Genomic DNA, 12,975 nt, shown 5'->3' with positions numbered 1-12,975 from the left:
ATGTACTGTTTGCTTTGGTCAGTCTGCCTCAAATAGATGTTGCCAAACAAACAAAGAAAACCTGGGGGGGTTGTTTGTTTGGGATTTGTTGTTTGATTTGGGGGGAGGTTGTGGGGTTTTTTGTTTGTTTTGTTAAAGTAGTGTATGATGGTGACTGAAACCAAAGCAGCTGGCCACCAGTTCAAAGAACTTAAAGAGGACTTGGCTAAGTGCTTCCTTTTTTTTTCCCCAATAGAGAAAAAACCACAGAAACCATCAAACTGATAATCTTGTCAGGTGTTTCAGCAAGGCCCTGGCAGACAAAATTTTGCTGAAGACCTTTGTCACAGTCTCATCCCCTGACTTTCTAGATGGTAAATCCTCTGCTGGCCGTCTGTAGTTTGCTGAACATATGGCATAGATTTGGACTCTTGCAAGATGCTGTGGTAACTACTTTTATTATTTATAGTGTATGTTGTGCTAGCTGTGGAATTTAAATAGAAGTGATAAATACATCAGAGAAGACCAGTCTGGTGTTTCATTAAGGAAGGTCTTAGCTGAGCTTCACTCAGCCTTGGCTCACTGTGCAGTGAGCATCTGGCATAGCACTTGCCCTGTGGTTGCAAGGGCAAGAGGGCTGATGAATGACAGTGACAAGATGCTAGTAGTGGAGAGAAGATGATCACAACTAATAGGTAGAAATGTCATTCTGATGGTTGGTTTTACTGTAGCTTGACCTTACTAATTCTTGATACTACCTAGTAGTCAAGGGAATAGGACAGCTGCTCAAAATCCATTTAGACCAGATGTTGTTACAATATGCCGTGTGAGTACTCAATTGTGACTTGAGCAAGCCCTTGATGGGGAAGTTACAAATAAGCTTTGTTTCACTTTACAGAGTGACTGTGCATGCACTCGTGCTCTGAGAAACCACATTGAGTTTGAATGGCTTTGTGTCCAATTTTTAATAACTTTCACAGTGAGGAATTAATCATAAACAGATAATCCACGGAATTGCTGTTTTCTTACACTCTTTTCTAATTTCCTGTGCAGCAATCACTTGCTTACTGTAAGTGTGCTCAAAAAAATGGGATGTTTTTCTGTGCAGTCAATTGTTATTGTAGTACACTGCACATCTAAAAACTCAAATCTTCATTTGTGAAGCCTAGCCATGATGATAACATTGCACATAGTTTATCGGGCAAATGTCATCAGTGGCCCTCTTCAGATAAGAAACTTGTATTCTAGCTACACAGCTGATTATTTGCTAATTAAGAAAGACATATAAAGAGTGTTTGTGAAAACATAAAGCAGTGTGTGAATTTTAAGTGCCTTGACGTTACTGGCAATTCCTCATTGTTTTCTTACAGCTCTTTCATTCTAGATAATTCTAAACTGTTTATTTTAAGTGTATAGGGGCCAATATGGAATAAAATCCTAGTTTGCTAAGCAATGTACAAACATAATTTTACAACCTGTTTATCTCTTAATTCCTAGTTACCAACCGGGAGTGGAAATCCGCTGTTCCAGCCTTGCACGGATGGAGAGCAATAGCGAGCTCCTGCTTTAAGGAGATAGCAGGGCAGCACAGAGTGAGGATGGGAGGAGGAAAGGGAAAGTCAAACAAACCATGCTGTAGTAGCTAGACCAGTGAATTCTCGGTTAGTAATTTCTGTGGCTCGGATCCTTTCCAGGGAAGAAGTAATTTTCTAGTTAAAAAGGAAAGTACGGAAAGAATTGAAGATAGCAGACCAGCAACAAAAACAGAATGACAGAGGAGAACATGTTAGAAAGTGTGTGACATCTGTGGTGGTGGGTCTGTGGTTCCTGTAGCTGATTTTGTTGGGTTTTTTTGCCTAGAGGAACTGGCTGGCTCTTCCCCTATGGGATGCTGAACAGTTCCATATTTCCTAAATAGTTGAGGATAGCACATGCAAATGCTTTATGTTTAAGGAAATAAGCAATGTATGCTCATGTGTTTATGCATACTTATATGTGTGCATAAGAACAAGGGCAGCAGAGGCCACATGACTGTGGCCCCACATCCCTCAACTGTGCATCCAGTAACATTTGCTCAAGGAAGACATAACTTTGGTTTTGTTGACCCATCTAACCCCAGGCTATTTTTCCAACATTGTATACAATCTATGACATGAACAGATGTTCGCTAGGAGCAAGACAGAGAGCAAGCCACCTCATGAGCCATTAGGTAACATACAAGGAGGACAATATCTGGCCTTTTATTATAAATATGGTGATGGTCTTCACATACCAGAATTACTGAGTGTGATGTTGCATCAGAGGAAGCTCTCAGTGAGAAGACTTGCAGAAGATGGAAACAGATGCAATGATAAGGCAGATTTCAGGTGATGTACTCTCCATACAATGAGGAAAAGTAGCTAGACTCAGCTCGGGAGAAAAATATTTAAAAGTCTGTGTCCAGGCAAAAATTATGCTGGTTCCAGATTCAAGAAGTGTCCAGAAAGTGAGGCTGCACACAAAGATGGCATATTCTGTATTGGCATATCTTCTAGAGCTGTGACCTTCTCTGACCTTTTGGGGCTGGGAACACCTACACGCACTCCACAGTGTGATGCACTCCTAGTGCATAAATGTCTCAGTTTTATTGTGTAGGGTGAGTATATATAGCTCTGCTCCAGCTGAGCTGTCCTCCAAACTCACTCCTTTTCGTACATCATTTTCATTGGTTTCAGGCACACAGCTGCTATCCTTGCCAGTGTCTCTTTAGTCAGATGACTGGCTGTATGGCCAGGCTTGGAACAGGACTTTTGCTGTGTTATGCTATCACCATGACATCCTTTTCATGCTACCATTCTTTTTTTTTTTTTTTTTAATATAAACTTTTTTATTGTTATATATATATTTCCCTATTATAGTTGTTTCCTATATTTATTGTATTCCATCCACTTTCAATTGTAGATATACAATGCTGTTTAAACACAATTGCTTACATAAATTCAGAAAATGAAAGCTGAGCTAAATTAAATAAATATTTTTTTTGTCTAGAAAGATTTAAGGTGTAGTAAAAAGGACCTAATGGTAAAGGGCAGGTGATAAACTAAAAGCCTACAGGTGGATCTAGATACTGTTATCTCCAGAGTCAACAGCTAGAGGTACACAAAGAGTTTAGTAGATGTTTACAAAAGCAATGAGATACCATGTGACTGAGAGATCCTCATCAATACCTGGGCTTGTACTGGCATTGAACCAGCAGAGAATTGTGACAGCTGTCAGGAAATACAACCCTGTAAATACCATTTCCTAAAATAATCTTGCTCACATATGATGAAACAGTGGATGACTAGTAAGGGATGAGCATAAGGGATCACCTGCTGGTGATGAGGGTCTTTAAGGAACAGCGTTGGCTCTTGGTATTTTAGACCTGTGACATCTGTATTGAACCAATTTAATCAAATTCACTTGTCACAGATTAAATAGGGTTGATCCCCTGTAATTATTCTTTCTAATTTCATGCTTATCAAAATGTACTACTACTTTGATGAACTGCTGTAACTTAATCATTCTCCAAACCTATAATTAAAAGAGCCATGGATACCTTATCAAGAATGTGCATTCTGTGCTAATAATATCCTATTATAGCATCCATTTGACAGAATTTGTTTAAGATAAAATCATTATTCTATAAAGCAGTAGGTATATAATTTTCTGTAAGGTAATAGGCTAGAACTCTGTTGTTAGACTTCTCGGGAGGTGATGAGAAGATCTGCTGGTGAACTGTTGTTTCTGGTTAGTTGACTCATTCCTAGGTCTAATGTTCAACGTAGTGTCTAGTACCTGTGTTTAAAAAGAGAAACGTGAATGGAAAGCACAGCAGCCTATTTTATTATACCTCTACCTAAAGAGAGAGATTTTCTTATTATCAAATTCCCAGTTACAGCTGGTCAGGCTTGGTGGAAGTACCAAGTAAGGGAGTAGCAAGCTGGCATTAACTGATAAGTGTCTCAATAATCTGTCCAACCAGGAAGGTTTGAGACCTACAGTGGATAGCTAAAGACTGACAAGTGCCCTCTAAAAAGAGAAATGGTAATTCTTGTCCGTTGTTTGAAGATGTGGATTACTCTTACAGGTACTTGGTCATCATACTTTTAATTGCACTTAAAAAAAAAACAAAAACAAAAAAAAAAAAAAAACCAAAAAAAAAAACAAAACACCACAACTACTAGGGAGGGAAATCTCAATTTTACAAGGATGATGCAATGCAACCTGCTGTGTTCTGTAGATTATACAGGCAGCTCCTTTCAACAAGCGCTACCTATTTCTGTTGCAGCCCAGCTGTCAAATTACTTCTGTCATTGGGGTTTGAGAAGTGACTGGGATTCAGCAACACTTTGTCCCATGAATCATGTCATAGATTCTTCCTTCATATACGAGCTTAATTTTCAGAAAAAGTACAAGTGTCTGAGAGATTGGTTTCATCATTACTATACTATGTCTTTTGCTCCTTTTCTGTTGAAGAGTAATTGTAGATGAATTCTAGAAATGGTAGTACAGACCCAGCTGTGAAGTAAAAGTGCTTTTGCTCATAGGTTTCCTTTGGTTTTTGAGGAACTAGTGCCAATTATGTTAGCTGGGGAAGGTGGGGAGCAGTTCCTTCATCAAGTCTCAGGTTATTCGAGTGGCACGAAGTTTAAAAAAAAAAATACAGCTGGATTCTTTTGGATTCATAGCATATCTTGTGCCTGGTTTTGTTTTGGTCAGAATTCATGTAAGTTTCCTGTCCAGGCAAGGACAAGGGGTCAGAGCTCATAGCTGGGAAAGTGTGATTAATAATCTATTTTTCAATTATTTGGAAATTAATTGACCTCTGTCCTTGCAATCTGATCCAAGGTTAATGTTAACCATTTTCTTGTGATTTACAGCTGCTATTCTGTGAGGAATAAATGACTGTTTATATGCTAACATTGTGCAGAAATTTCCAGTGCACAAAGTTTATGTGAGTTGTTTTCTCATTAATCTAAATGGCAGCTTGGTGCTTTTTTAACATCTCCTTTCCCTCCTTGATAGATTGTGAAGGTGAGGAAAAGTGTCTGAAATCAGGCAAACCATTTTCAGGAGGGCACGTACTCCCTGGAGAAGTTGATGGTTTTGGATATGTGTATGTAAACGTCAACTAAACTTTAGTCTCAAGTTTCTTACACCAGTCCGTTCACATACTTTTTTGCCTTCCTCGAGAACTGCTTTCAAATACAATTAGTAAATAACTGCTTTTGCCTTTAAAAGATATCTCAAGATTACTGTGACCACTGACCACAATGCCACAGTTCAGAAACATGAGAGGAGCCATGGTTTGTAAAAGGGTTGTTTGTATGATTCTTTCCATGATAGTTTCCTCCAGAAGAAAAAAAGTCAGGAATTCTTATGGAGATACTTGGTAGAGTCCTAGTCTTCTGGGGCTTTGCTTTCCCCTTTTTCACTTTATACCTTGTTTAGGGGAGGGCAGGCAGATAGATTAGAATCAGTCTGTTTAATCATTTAGATGAAGCTTTTTTTTTTCTGTAAAGATTGTAAAAGGAAAGAGAAGCACAGTGTTCTGAAGAAAGAGATTGCAAGGAAAATAGTGCCACAGTTTATATATACACATGAATTAATTCTTTATTGCTGATCTTAAATGCCTTTTTTGAAAGCTATATCCTAGTTACATGCAGATGTGAGTGCAGAGGAGAAAGATGAATTTTTTAGTTGGTGTTAAGGAGGTCAGATTAAATAATAGTTCTGCCTTTTGCATACTTGGTGATCAGAAGTCTTGCTGCAGCCACAGGCTGGTGGTGGAGGAGCCCACATATGATGAGGATATTGGAAGAGAGGAAATGTGTAAGTTGGAAAATCTGGGAGTTGCCCAGAACTCATAACACAGCAAACATGATAAAAGAGACTTATGAGTATGGCTGAAGGATAGAGCAGCTCTGCAGCAAATAGAGAGTAAACCTAATTTTTCAGGGAAGATGTTATACTCAGATGCCAAGAGGGAACCAAACTCTGTAGGCTGAGCCTGTAGAAAGCTTCTGGATGCTTAAGCAGATGTCCTGGTAGAAACAGCCACCTCACTTTTTTGGGGGTTTGTTTTGGATTTATTTTTTTTTAGCTAGACAGTATGAACAAAAGAGACCTCTTGCCTGTAATTGCTTTCTGTGGTTTGATTTTTGCTAGTATGACTGTAACTACGTTGGGTTTGTTGCTACAAAGCTGTGTAGCTTGGTAAGACTTCTCCAGGATGGATGAGGTACTCATTAACAGTAATTTGTGGCAATACAGCCACAAGAGATGTCAAGAGCTAAAAGGAAGTCAGTCTGTAAGAGTGATTTAAATTTTTTTAATGTATTTTTTTGACTCAAATAAGGAAACTGGTAAAATGTTGTGTTTGGATGGTCCTGCAGGACGAATCAGCAATGACTATTCTAATTAATAGTAAAATAGAAGGAAAAAGGGGTATTGCCATTCCTAAAAATAAGCTCAACAAGGGAGTCAGCAGAAATCCACAGCGTCTTTGTGGAGTTAACATTGAGCTTGAATTCAAGGAGTGAATTCCCTGCAGAAGTATGCAGAAAACCAGGCTTTGATTTGTACTGAAATATAATGATCTAACGTAAAGTGTGCATTTGCAATCATTAGTTTATGACGTTCCTAACTGAAACTTCAGAGCGAAATGGAGCTGGACACCCAATTTGGGTATACTGAGGCATGTTTTATCCCAAAGGCAACGGGACAGATGTTACATTTAAATAGACTACTTTGAGTGGATATCATGCTGGTGTTGTAAGCACCAGCTATGACAATATTAAGTAGCACCATGCAAAGCCTACTTGTATGGACAAGGAACAGAACAGCCTATTTGAGAAAATGTGGCAGTCTGCAAATGAAATTTCAGTGATTCATGAAGGCTAAAAGTCTAAAATGTCTCAATTTATAAATGCTATAGCAGTTACAATAATTCCCATAGAAACTTTTATCTGTAGCTTAAAACTATATAAGCATTGTCAGCTACAGATGAAATAGTTGCTGCGAACTGCAAATTATTATCATTTTAGAGAAGGGGAAGAAAATGAAGAGAAATGAAATTGTGGGGTTTTGTTGTACAGCTTGTCTGTCAGTAGAAACCAAAGAACCATTGAGTTGTGTTTCTTTCTGATTGTTTTAACCACCCACCCGCCTCCTTTCTATTCTTCTTTGAGTTGCATGTGACCTTTTAAGTTCCCAAAATATCAGGCCCATGCTCTTGAGTTTCAGTATTTGTTGTGTTTGAGCAGTTGGTGGTATTGACTGGGGTCTTAGACCAGGCAGATATCTGCTTTTGAACACTGGATTTAGGATACTGCTTCTACTGGGTGCCCTTTAATGCATTAGGTTTTGAGGCAGATCCTGTCTGAATTACTAGTCTAATTAAGAGAAAAAGGAAAACCCCTAGGATTTCACCTCCAGAATGGGTGTAAAGCAAAACAAAGTGTCTGGTTCTCAAAAAGACAGGCAGAAGAAACCAAGCAGTTATGACCCAGCATGTATGATTCACTTTCTATTTAGTACACCTGGAACCCACAGGCCGATTAACCCAAGTTTATTTGAAAATCAGTGGCAGAGACATATCAGTGCCTCTTAAATGAAAAAAGCAGGGAGAATTCAGCTGTTCTGTTAGAGTGTTTATTAGCTGGTTTTTTCCTGTGTTCTGTCTAAAATTATAAACTGCTATTAATTTTTCTATGAAAAAGAGCAATAGCCAAAAGCAGAAGTCTAAACATATTAAATTAGGGAGAGTATTCACTGATATCTTCCTGGATGCTCACTCAGCCTTCAGGAGTTTGCAGTTCAATTACTTCCTGTGCCAGAAGTAATTTCTGTGCATTAATAGCTATCTATGGATTTCTGTTTCATGAATCTGCTTCCCTGGGCACATCTGCAGGAAGGCAAGCTCCATTAGTTCTACTGTTCTCAGAAGAGTCAATCTTTAATTTTCTATCATCATTGTTTCTGTGTGTCAAAGGTTGATTTTAGTTAGCATAGTAAAACATTTTTTACTTTGAAAAAACAAAAGCTAGTATCCTTAACCCCACATACTGTGAATCTTCCCCTTTAAGGATGACCTCAATAGCTCTTTCTTCCTAACAGTAATGAATTGGACATTTCTTCTGGTAGTGTAAATTTATTCAAGGGCTTTGGTTTGCATGGGTATTCAGTGGTCCCCATGTTGGGCTGGCTTCCACAGAGCAGTGAGCCTAATGGTTAATGGATGTTTGATAACAAGATTTAACAAAGAAATGGGTAGGCAGAAGCTTACTGCTGAAGGCTCTTAAAGACTACAGCAAACATACCAAGTTCCTCAATACTAGAAACAGAAAACAGCTGACACGCTGCAGGCTCAGTGCTTGCTCTTTGCCAGTGAGTAATGGTTACATGGTACCTTCCTTCTCCATGAGAGTAGCACAGGTCATTGTGCCGTTTGGGGCAAATACTGTAGCCTGTCTGCAGACTCTGAAGACACATGCTGTGCTTCCTGGCAGTAGCATCACCTTGGGGAAAGTTAAGAGTGACTCTGGGATGCTGAGTTGTTGGCAGTCACTGCGGGGCTGTCATGGGTGCTCACAGCTGCTCAGCCTCTTCGTTCTAAACCACGCAAAATGGAAGTGGTGCAAGGATGTGAAATTAAGCATTTAATGACTTCATTACTGCTGCTTGCTTCTCACATGATGTCTCATGTAGGCTTTTTGTTTCCCCTTTCTGCATGAAGAATTTTCCATTTCCTGGGGCCAATTCAGCCACAGGTTCTTGCAATCCTGTTCAGTTCCTAAGTGTTTCTGACTTTAAAAACTTGATGTTGTGTGTAATGTTGTCAACTGCTGAGCTTGTATCAGCAGTACATCAGGCAGGAGAATGGACAACAAACATGCTGCATATTGAAGGTTTTTGAGTCTATCTGATCAAACTGCTAAAGTTATCTGAGTGCTGAACTGTTGCTGTTCCAGTAGGTATATATGTGTTCAAGACTAACTGCTTAAAACTGCAGAGATCACAGTTTACAGAAAGAAAGTTTCAGGAAAATAGCAAGCTTTCGATTTCAAATTTAACCACTAGTTTCTGGAGGGAAAAAAAACACACAGGTCATCTGTGTAAATTTCCAGTGTCTCCCTTGCCATACAGCTTAGTTTGGGAGTTATTTTATGTTCATGGGAACTGTGATTCCTGACTAGGCCACTGTCTCCAGAATTTCTTATACTTCTTAAAACAGAGGTCAAGTATGGTCAGAGATCAGCAACAAAGAAATGTCAGAGCCTGCACCCTATGCAACCTGACAAACCTCAGTGCAGACACCAAACCTGGAAGAAGAACGAGGGGTGGCAGAATTACACACAACTATTCAAAACAAATCCTGGTGGAGGCTTCTTAGTAAAACATTTTTGCTTTTTTTTTGGGGGGGGGAAGCAGGGTTTGGTTCTTTTATGTCACGGTGTATAAAAATTCTTTCCTTGAATTGCCCCGCTCAGGTTGTGGCAACGAGTCACAGAAGGAAGCAAAATGTAATATAGCATGTGTTCCTTAGCTCTTTTTGGAGCACGGGCTCTCTGCTCTGTCTTGCAAAGAGAAGAGCATGTTGTCAGATTCAGTAGATTATAATGTGACCCTGAATGGTTTAGATTGCCTTCAGTTATGAATACATGAAGATACTTCCGAGAATGCAACTGTCAAGCAGTGCTTGTTTCTTGGAAAGATGTGTTGATCTCTGAGCTGCTCCTTGCTCTTTAGTTTGAGAACTAGTAGTTTAGAGAAAAGAGATAATGGTCCATGCTGCTTGGAGCTCTGAAAACAGTTTTCAATTCACACAGAGCATCTTGCATCAGTAAAATGGGGCAAAGCTTCCTTGCTTTGCTGGCTTAAAGTGCCGGTTTGCTTGATGGATGCATAAGCTACAACTTCTTTGTAAAGCCCACAACTGGTCAAAATCTAACCTGAGAGTGATTCATTTTATTATCAATGGTGAAAGCTTTATCAGCAGTCTTTTTGTTCGAATAGTGATTGTATTATTCAGTATCTGCATATCTTTCTCAGAGATGATGAAATTTATGTATTCTTGGCTACACTTTGCATTCAAGGATAATTAAATGTCAGGGATTCTTGATCAGTGAGTGTGAAATGTTTAGTGTACATGCTGTGATTAATGTTTTGGACACAACTGTCATTAGTTTTATTGGCATGAGAAGGCATAATCAGATGTGGGCACTGTTAAAACATCTGATATCTTATTTTAGTGTAATTCTGCACAGTTCAGTGTAGCGGCTTCTAAGTTTTTCCCGGATAAATTGAAGAGAATCAGCCATAATGCTAATCCAATCTGTTAATTCACGTTTATAGTCCTGATGTGGGGACTATAAATTTTATTGCCCAAAACTAGTAGACTGTCCATCCTGTGTAGTCTCAGTCTCGTATAATATACCATGTACATTCCTTCCCAGGGGGATCCCCACCAAAGGATCTGTATCATTTACATATTCATGTTTATTTGCTGCTCTAGGTCTTCTGCCATTGGAATATCCCATCTGGAAACACTTCCTTTTCCTAATGAGTATGTCATAAGGCAGTTTGAATAACCATCTGTCTAGGCTTTCTCTAGTTAGTTCTTCTCCTCCAGTCTCTTCCACACTTACCTCTGCTATCTATCATCTGCATGTGCAACTTTTTCGTTGCCATAAATGCCCTTTTCTTAGAAGCAATAGTCTGCCTTTTGGCTTTTCTGACCTTGGAGCTCCTTGGTCTCTAAGGCACAGGATATCCTCTATTAAAGGGGAAACAATAGAGTCAGAAGTAGTTGTAGTTTTTGACTTTACCAGCCAGAAGTAGAAATGCCAGTCACGTAAACTTGCCATAAGGGGGTTTGTGGGATCTCACATTATTGTCTCATTACAGGCTATCATCCAAGCCTACAAGAGTGGCATAACCCTCCAGGGAAACACCACTAACCTGGGCAGATGGGACTACAGTGGGTCTTTCTTCTTCTCCATCTCTGCAATAACAACCATTGGTAAGAGTTCCCTGCTTTCAGGGCCACCTCATAGTTAGGAAAAGAGTGGAAATGAGGACAGATGCTCCTCCAGCACTGTGGGTCTTCCTGTAGCTTGTCTATATCATGCAGGAGGTAAGCACCCATGAACCTAGCCCTAGAAATGCTTTATCATCAGTGCCAGCTCAATAATGATCTCTGATTATATGCAGGGATAATTAAGTCGGTCCATATTCCTACTAAGTTACAAAACTTTTGGGGCCTGAACTTCACAGTGCTGCAGTACCTTCCCCCTAGCGTGCTCTGAGAGGTCTGAGGTGAATTGTGCATTGAAATGAGCTTTTCCTATCACAAGGAAAGGAATGATTCTGAAACACTCCTAATACTGGCTGCTGCATCTTCAGAGGCTATATTTATGAATTAATTCCTTCTTATTACTGTCTGTATTGGTTGAGGACCTGCTTGTTCAAGTGAAAGTTAAATAGCTGAATAAACATCACAATTCAGTTGACTCAGATTTCAGCAAACAACTAATGCAAAACCATGAAGGAATGATGGAAATAAGTAGGGGGGAGAGAATGGAAAAAATAAAATGTATTGGGTACAGTGTTAGTTAAGGCAGATGCTATTAATTATTGTCATTTCATGTCCCCAGTCCCCAGAAACCATTAATAACTTGCGCCTATGTCTTTTTATAAGAACCATGGAGGGGAGAGTATGTGGAGAGATGGTTGTTGAATATCAAAAATCCATCATAGTTTTACTGATTTGTGTTGAATTTGTCAGCTTCTTTTTGCACCTAAATGGCACATTCTTTTGATTTCTGATTGTTCGATTGTCTCCATCGTAGAACACTAAGCCCCCACACATGAGCTCAGAGAAAGAGAGGGTTTGAGGGTTTTTTGCGGGGGTGGGAATGAGTGGGTGGTGGTGTGGTGTCATCTTCCTGTGACTCAGTACATCTTTCTGCCCTGTTCTTTTGCACATGCATTGTTCTGATTGGGAACACACTTTTAGTGTGCTGTACTACCTCGCACGGGTTGTACCAGATGATGGCAGTGGAGGCTCATTAGACAGTAGGTTTTCAGCGCAGAGCATGGGCAGTTTCTTCCAGCCTTTGGTACAAAGCAGCATCTGCTCAGAACTGCTTGGCTTACTTCAGTAGTGAATCCTGATCAGCTTATAAGTCATCAGAGTGACTGTTTTAACACAACCGATTTAAGTTATATTCAGGAAGAATCAAAAATAAAAGGGGAATTTGTGATGTTGGCAGAGATCTAGACTAAGCATTTCTGGCTGCTAAGCTACTCCTTTTTTTTTTCTTTCCCCCCTCCCCCCCCCTTTCTTTAAGTAAACTTGTTGTGCTGATGGCTGGGGGAGGAAGGATGGGACAGGACAGCAGAGGCAGTTGAAAAGAACCAAATATTACAGCTCTCTGTCTCATAATTTTAAAGCTGATGCTGTGACTCCAGAGACTTGCTCGTGATTTTTCAGTTGTGGAGCTGAGAATGCCACACAAGTCACTTCTATGCAGAGAACTTCAGACAAATGGACCCTTTATTCTTTTTCAAGTTAAATTGTTAGTTGCATACAGGTCTTAACACTTGATAACAGTACGTTGTAGAAGAGAAAACTACAGATGGTTTCACAGAGCCTCGCCTTGAGTCTGTTATCATCTGTTTTTATGCAAATTCTTGAGATAGTGGCTAGTTCAGCTTCATGGAGGAAATCAATATGTGACTGAGAAGGACAATTGATGTCAAGTAAAGAGTCAAGCTCCTTTCCAAAGAACTCAGTGAAGTTCACAGGAGTGAGTCACAGTAGGAAACTTCATTTATAAGGCATGGCAATGGGGTAAATGACAGTTGAGAAGGTTTCTTGAGGATTTATTGAGGTTTTAGTGTCCTTACATGGCAAGGAAGAGCCTATCCTAGGCTGTGATTATGGAACCAATGAAAGCAGGTCCAGCCTCA

General features: G+C 39.6%; 1 protein-coding gene across 1 annotated transcript in view; it reads left to right on the top strand.

Moving 5' to 3' along the window:
• Positions 1–12,975, top strand: part of LOC127469049 (potassium channel subfamily K member 17-like) — a 30,645-nt gene that overhangs the window by 1,045 nt on the left and 16,625 nt on the right. Inside the window, exon 2 of the mRNA XM_051782908.1 lies at positions 10,909–11,023. Within this exon, the coding sequence (XP_051638868.1) occupies positions 10,909–11,023 (115 nt within the window). The remainder of the gene's footprint in view (positions 1–10,908; positions 11,024–12,975) is intronic.

This window comes from Manacus candei, unplaced genomic scaffold, assembly GCF_025592945.1.
Source record: "Manacus candei isolate 608988 ecotype Guabito, Panama unplaced genomic scaffold, ASM2559294v1 h1tg000017l, whole genome shotgun sequence".
Lineage (NCBI taxonomy): Eukaryota > Metazoa > Chordata > Aves > Passeriformes > Pipridae > Manacus > Manacus candei.
This window is presented reverse-complemented; position numbering and strand designations above follow the sequence as displayed.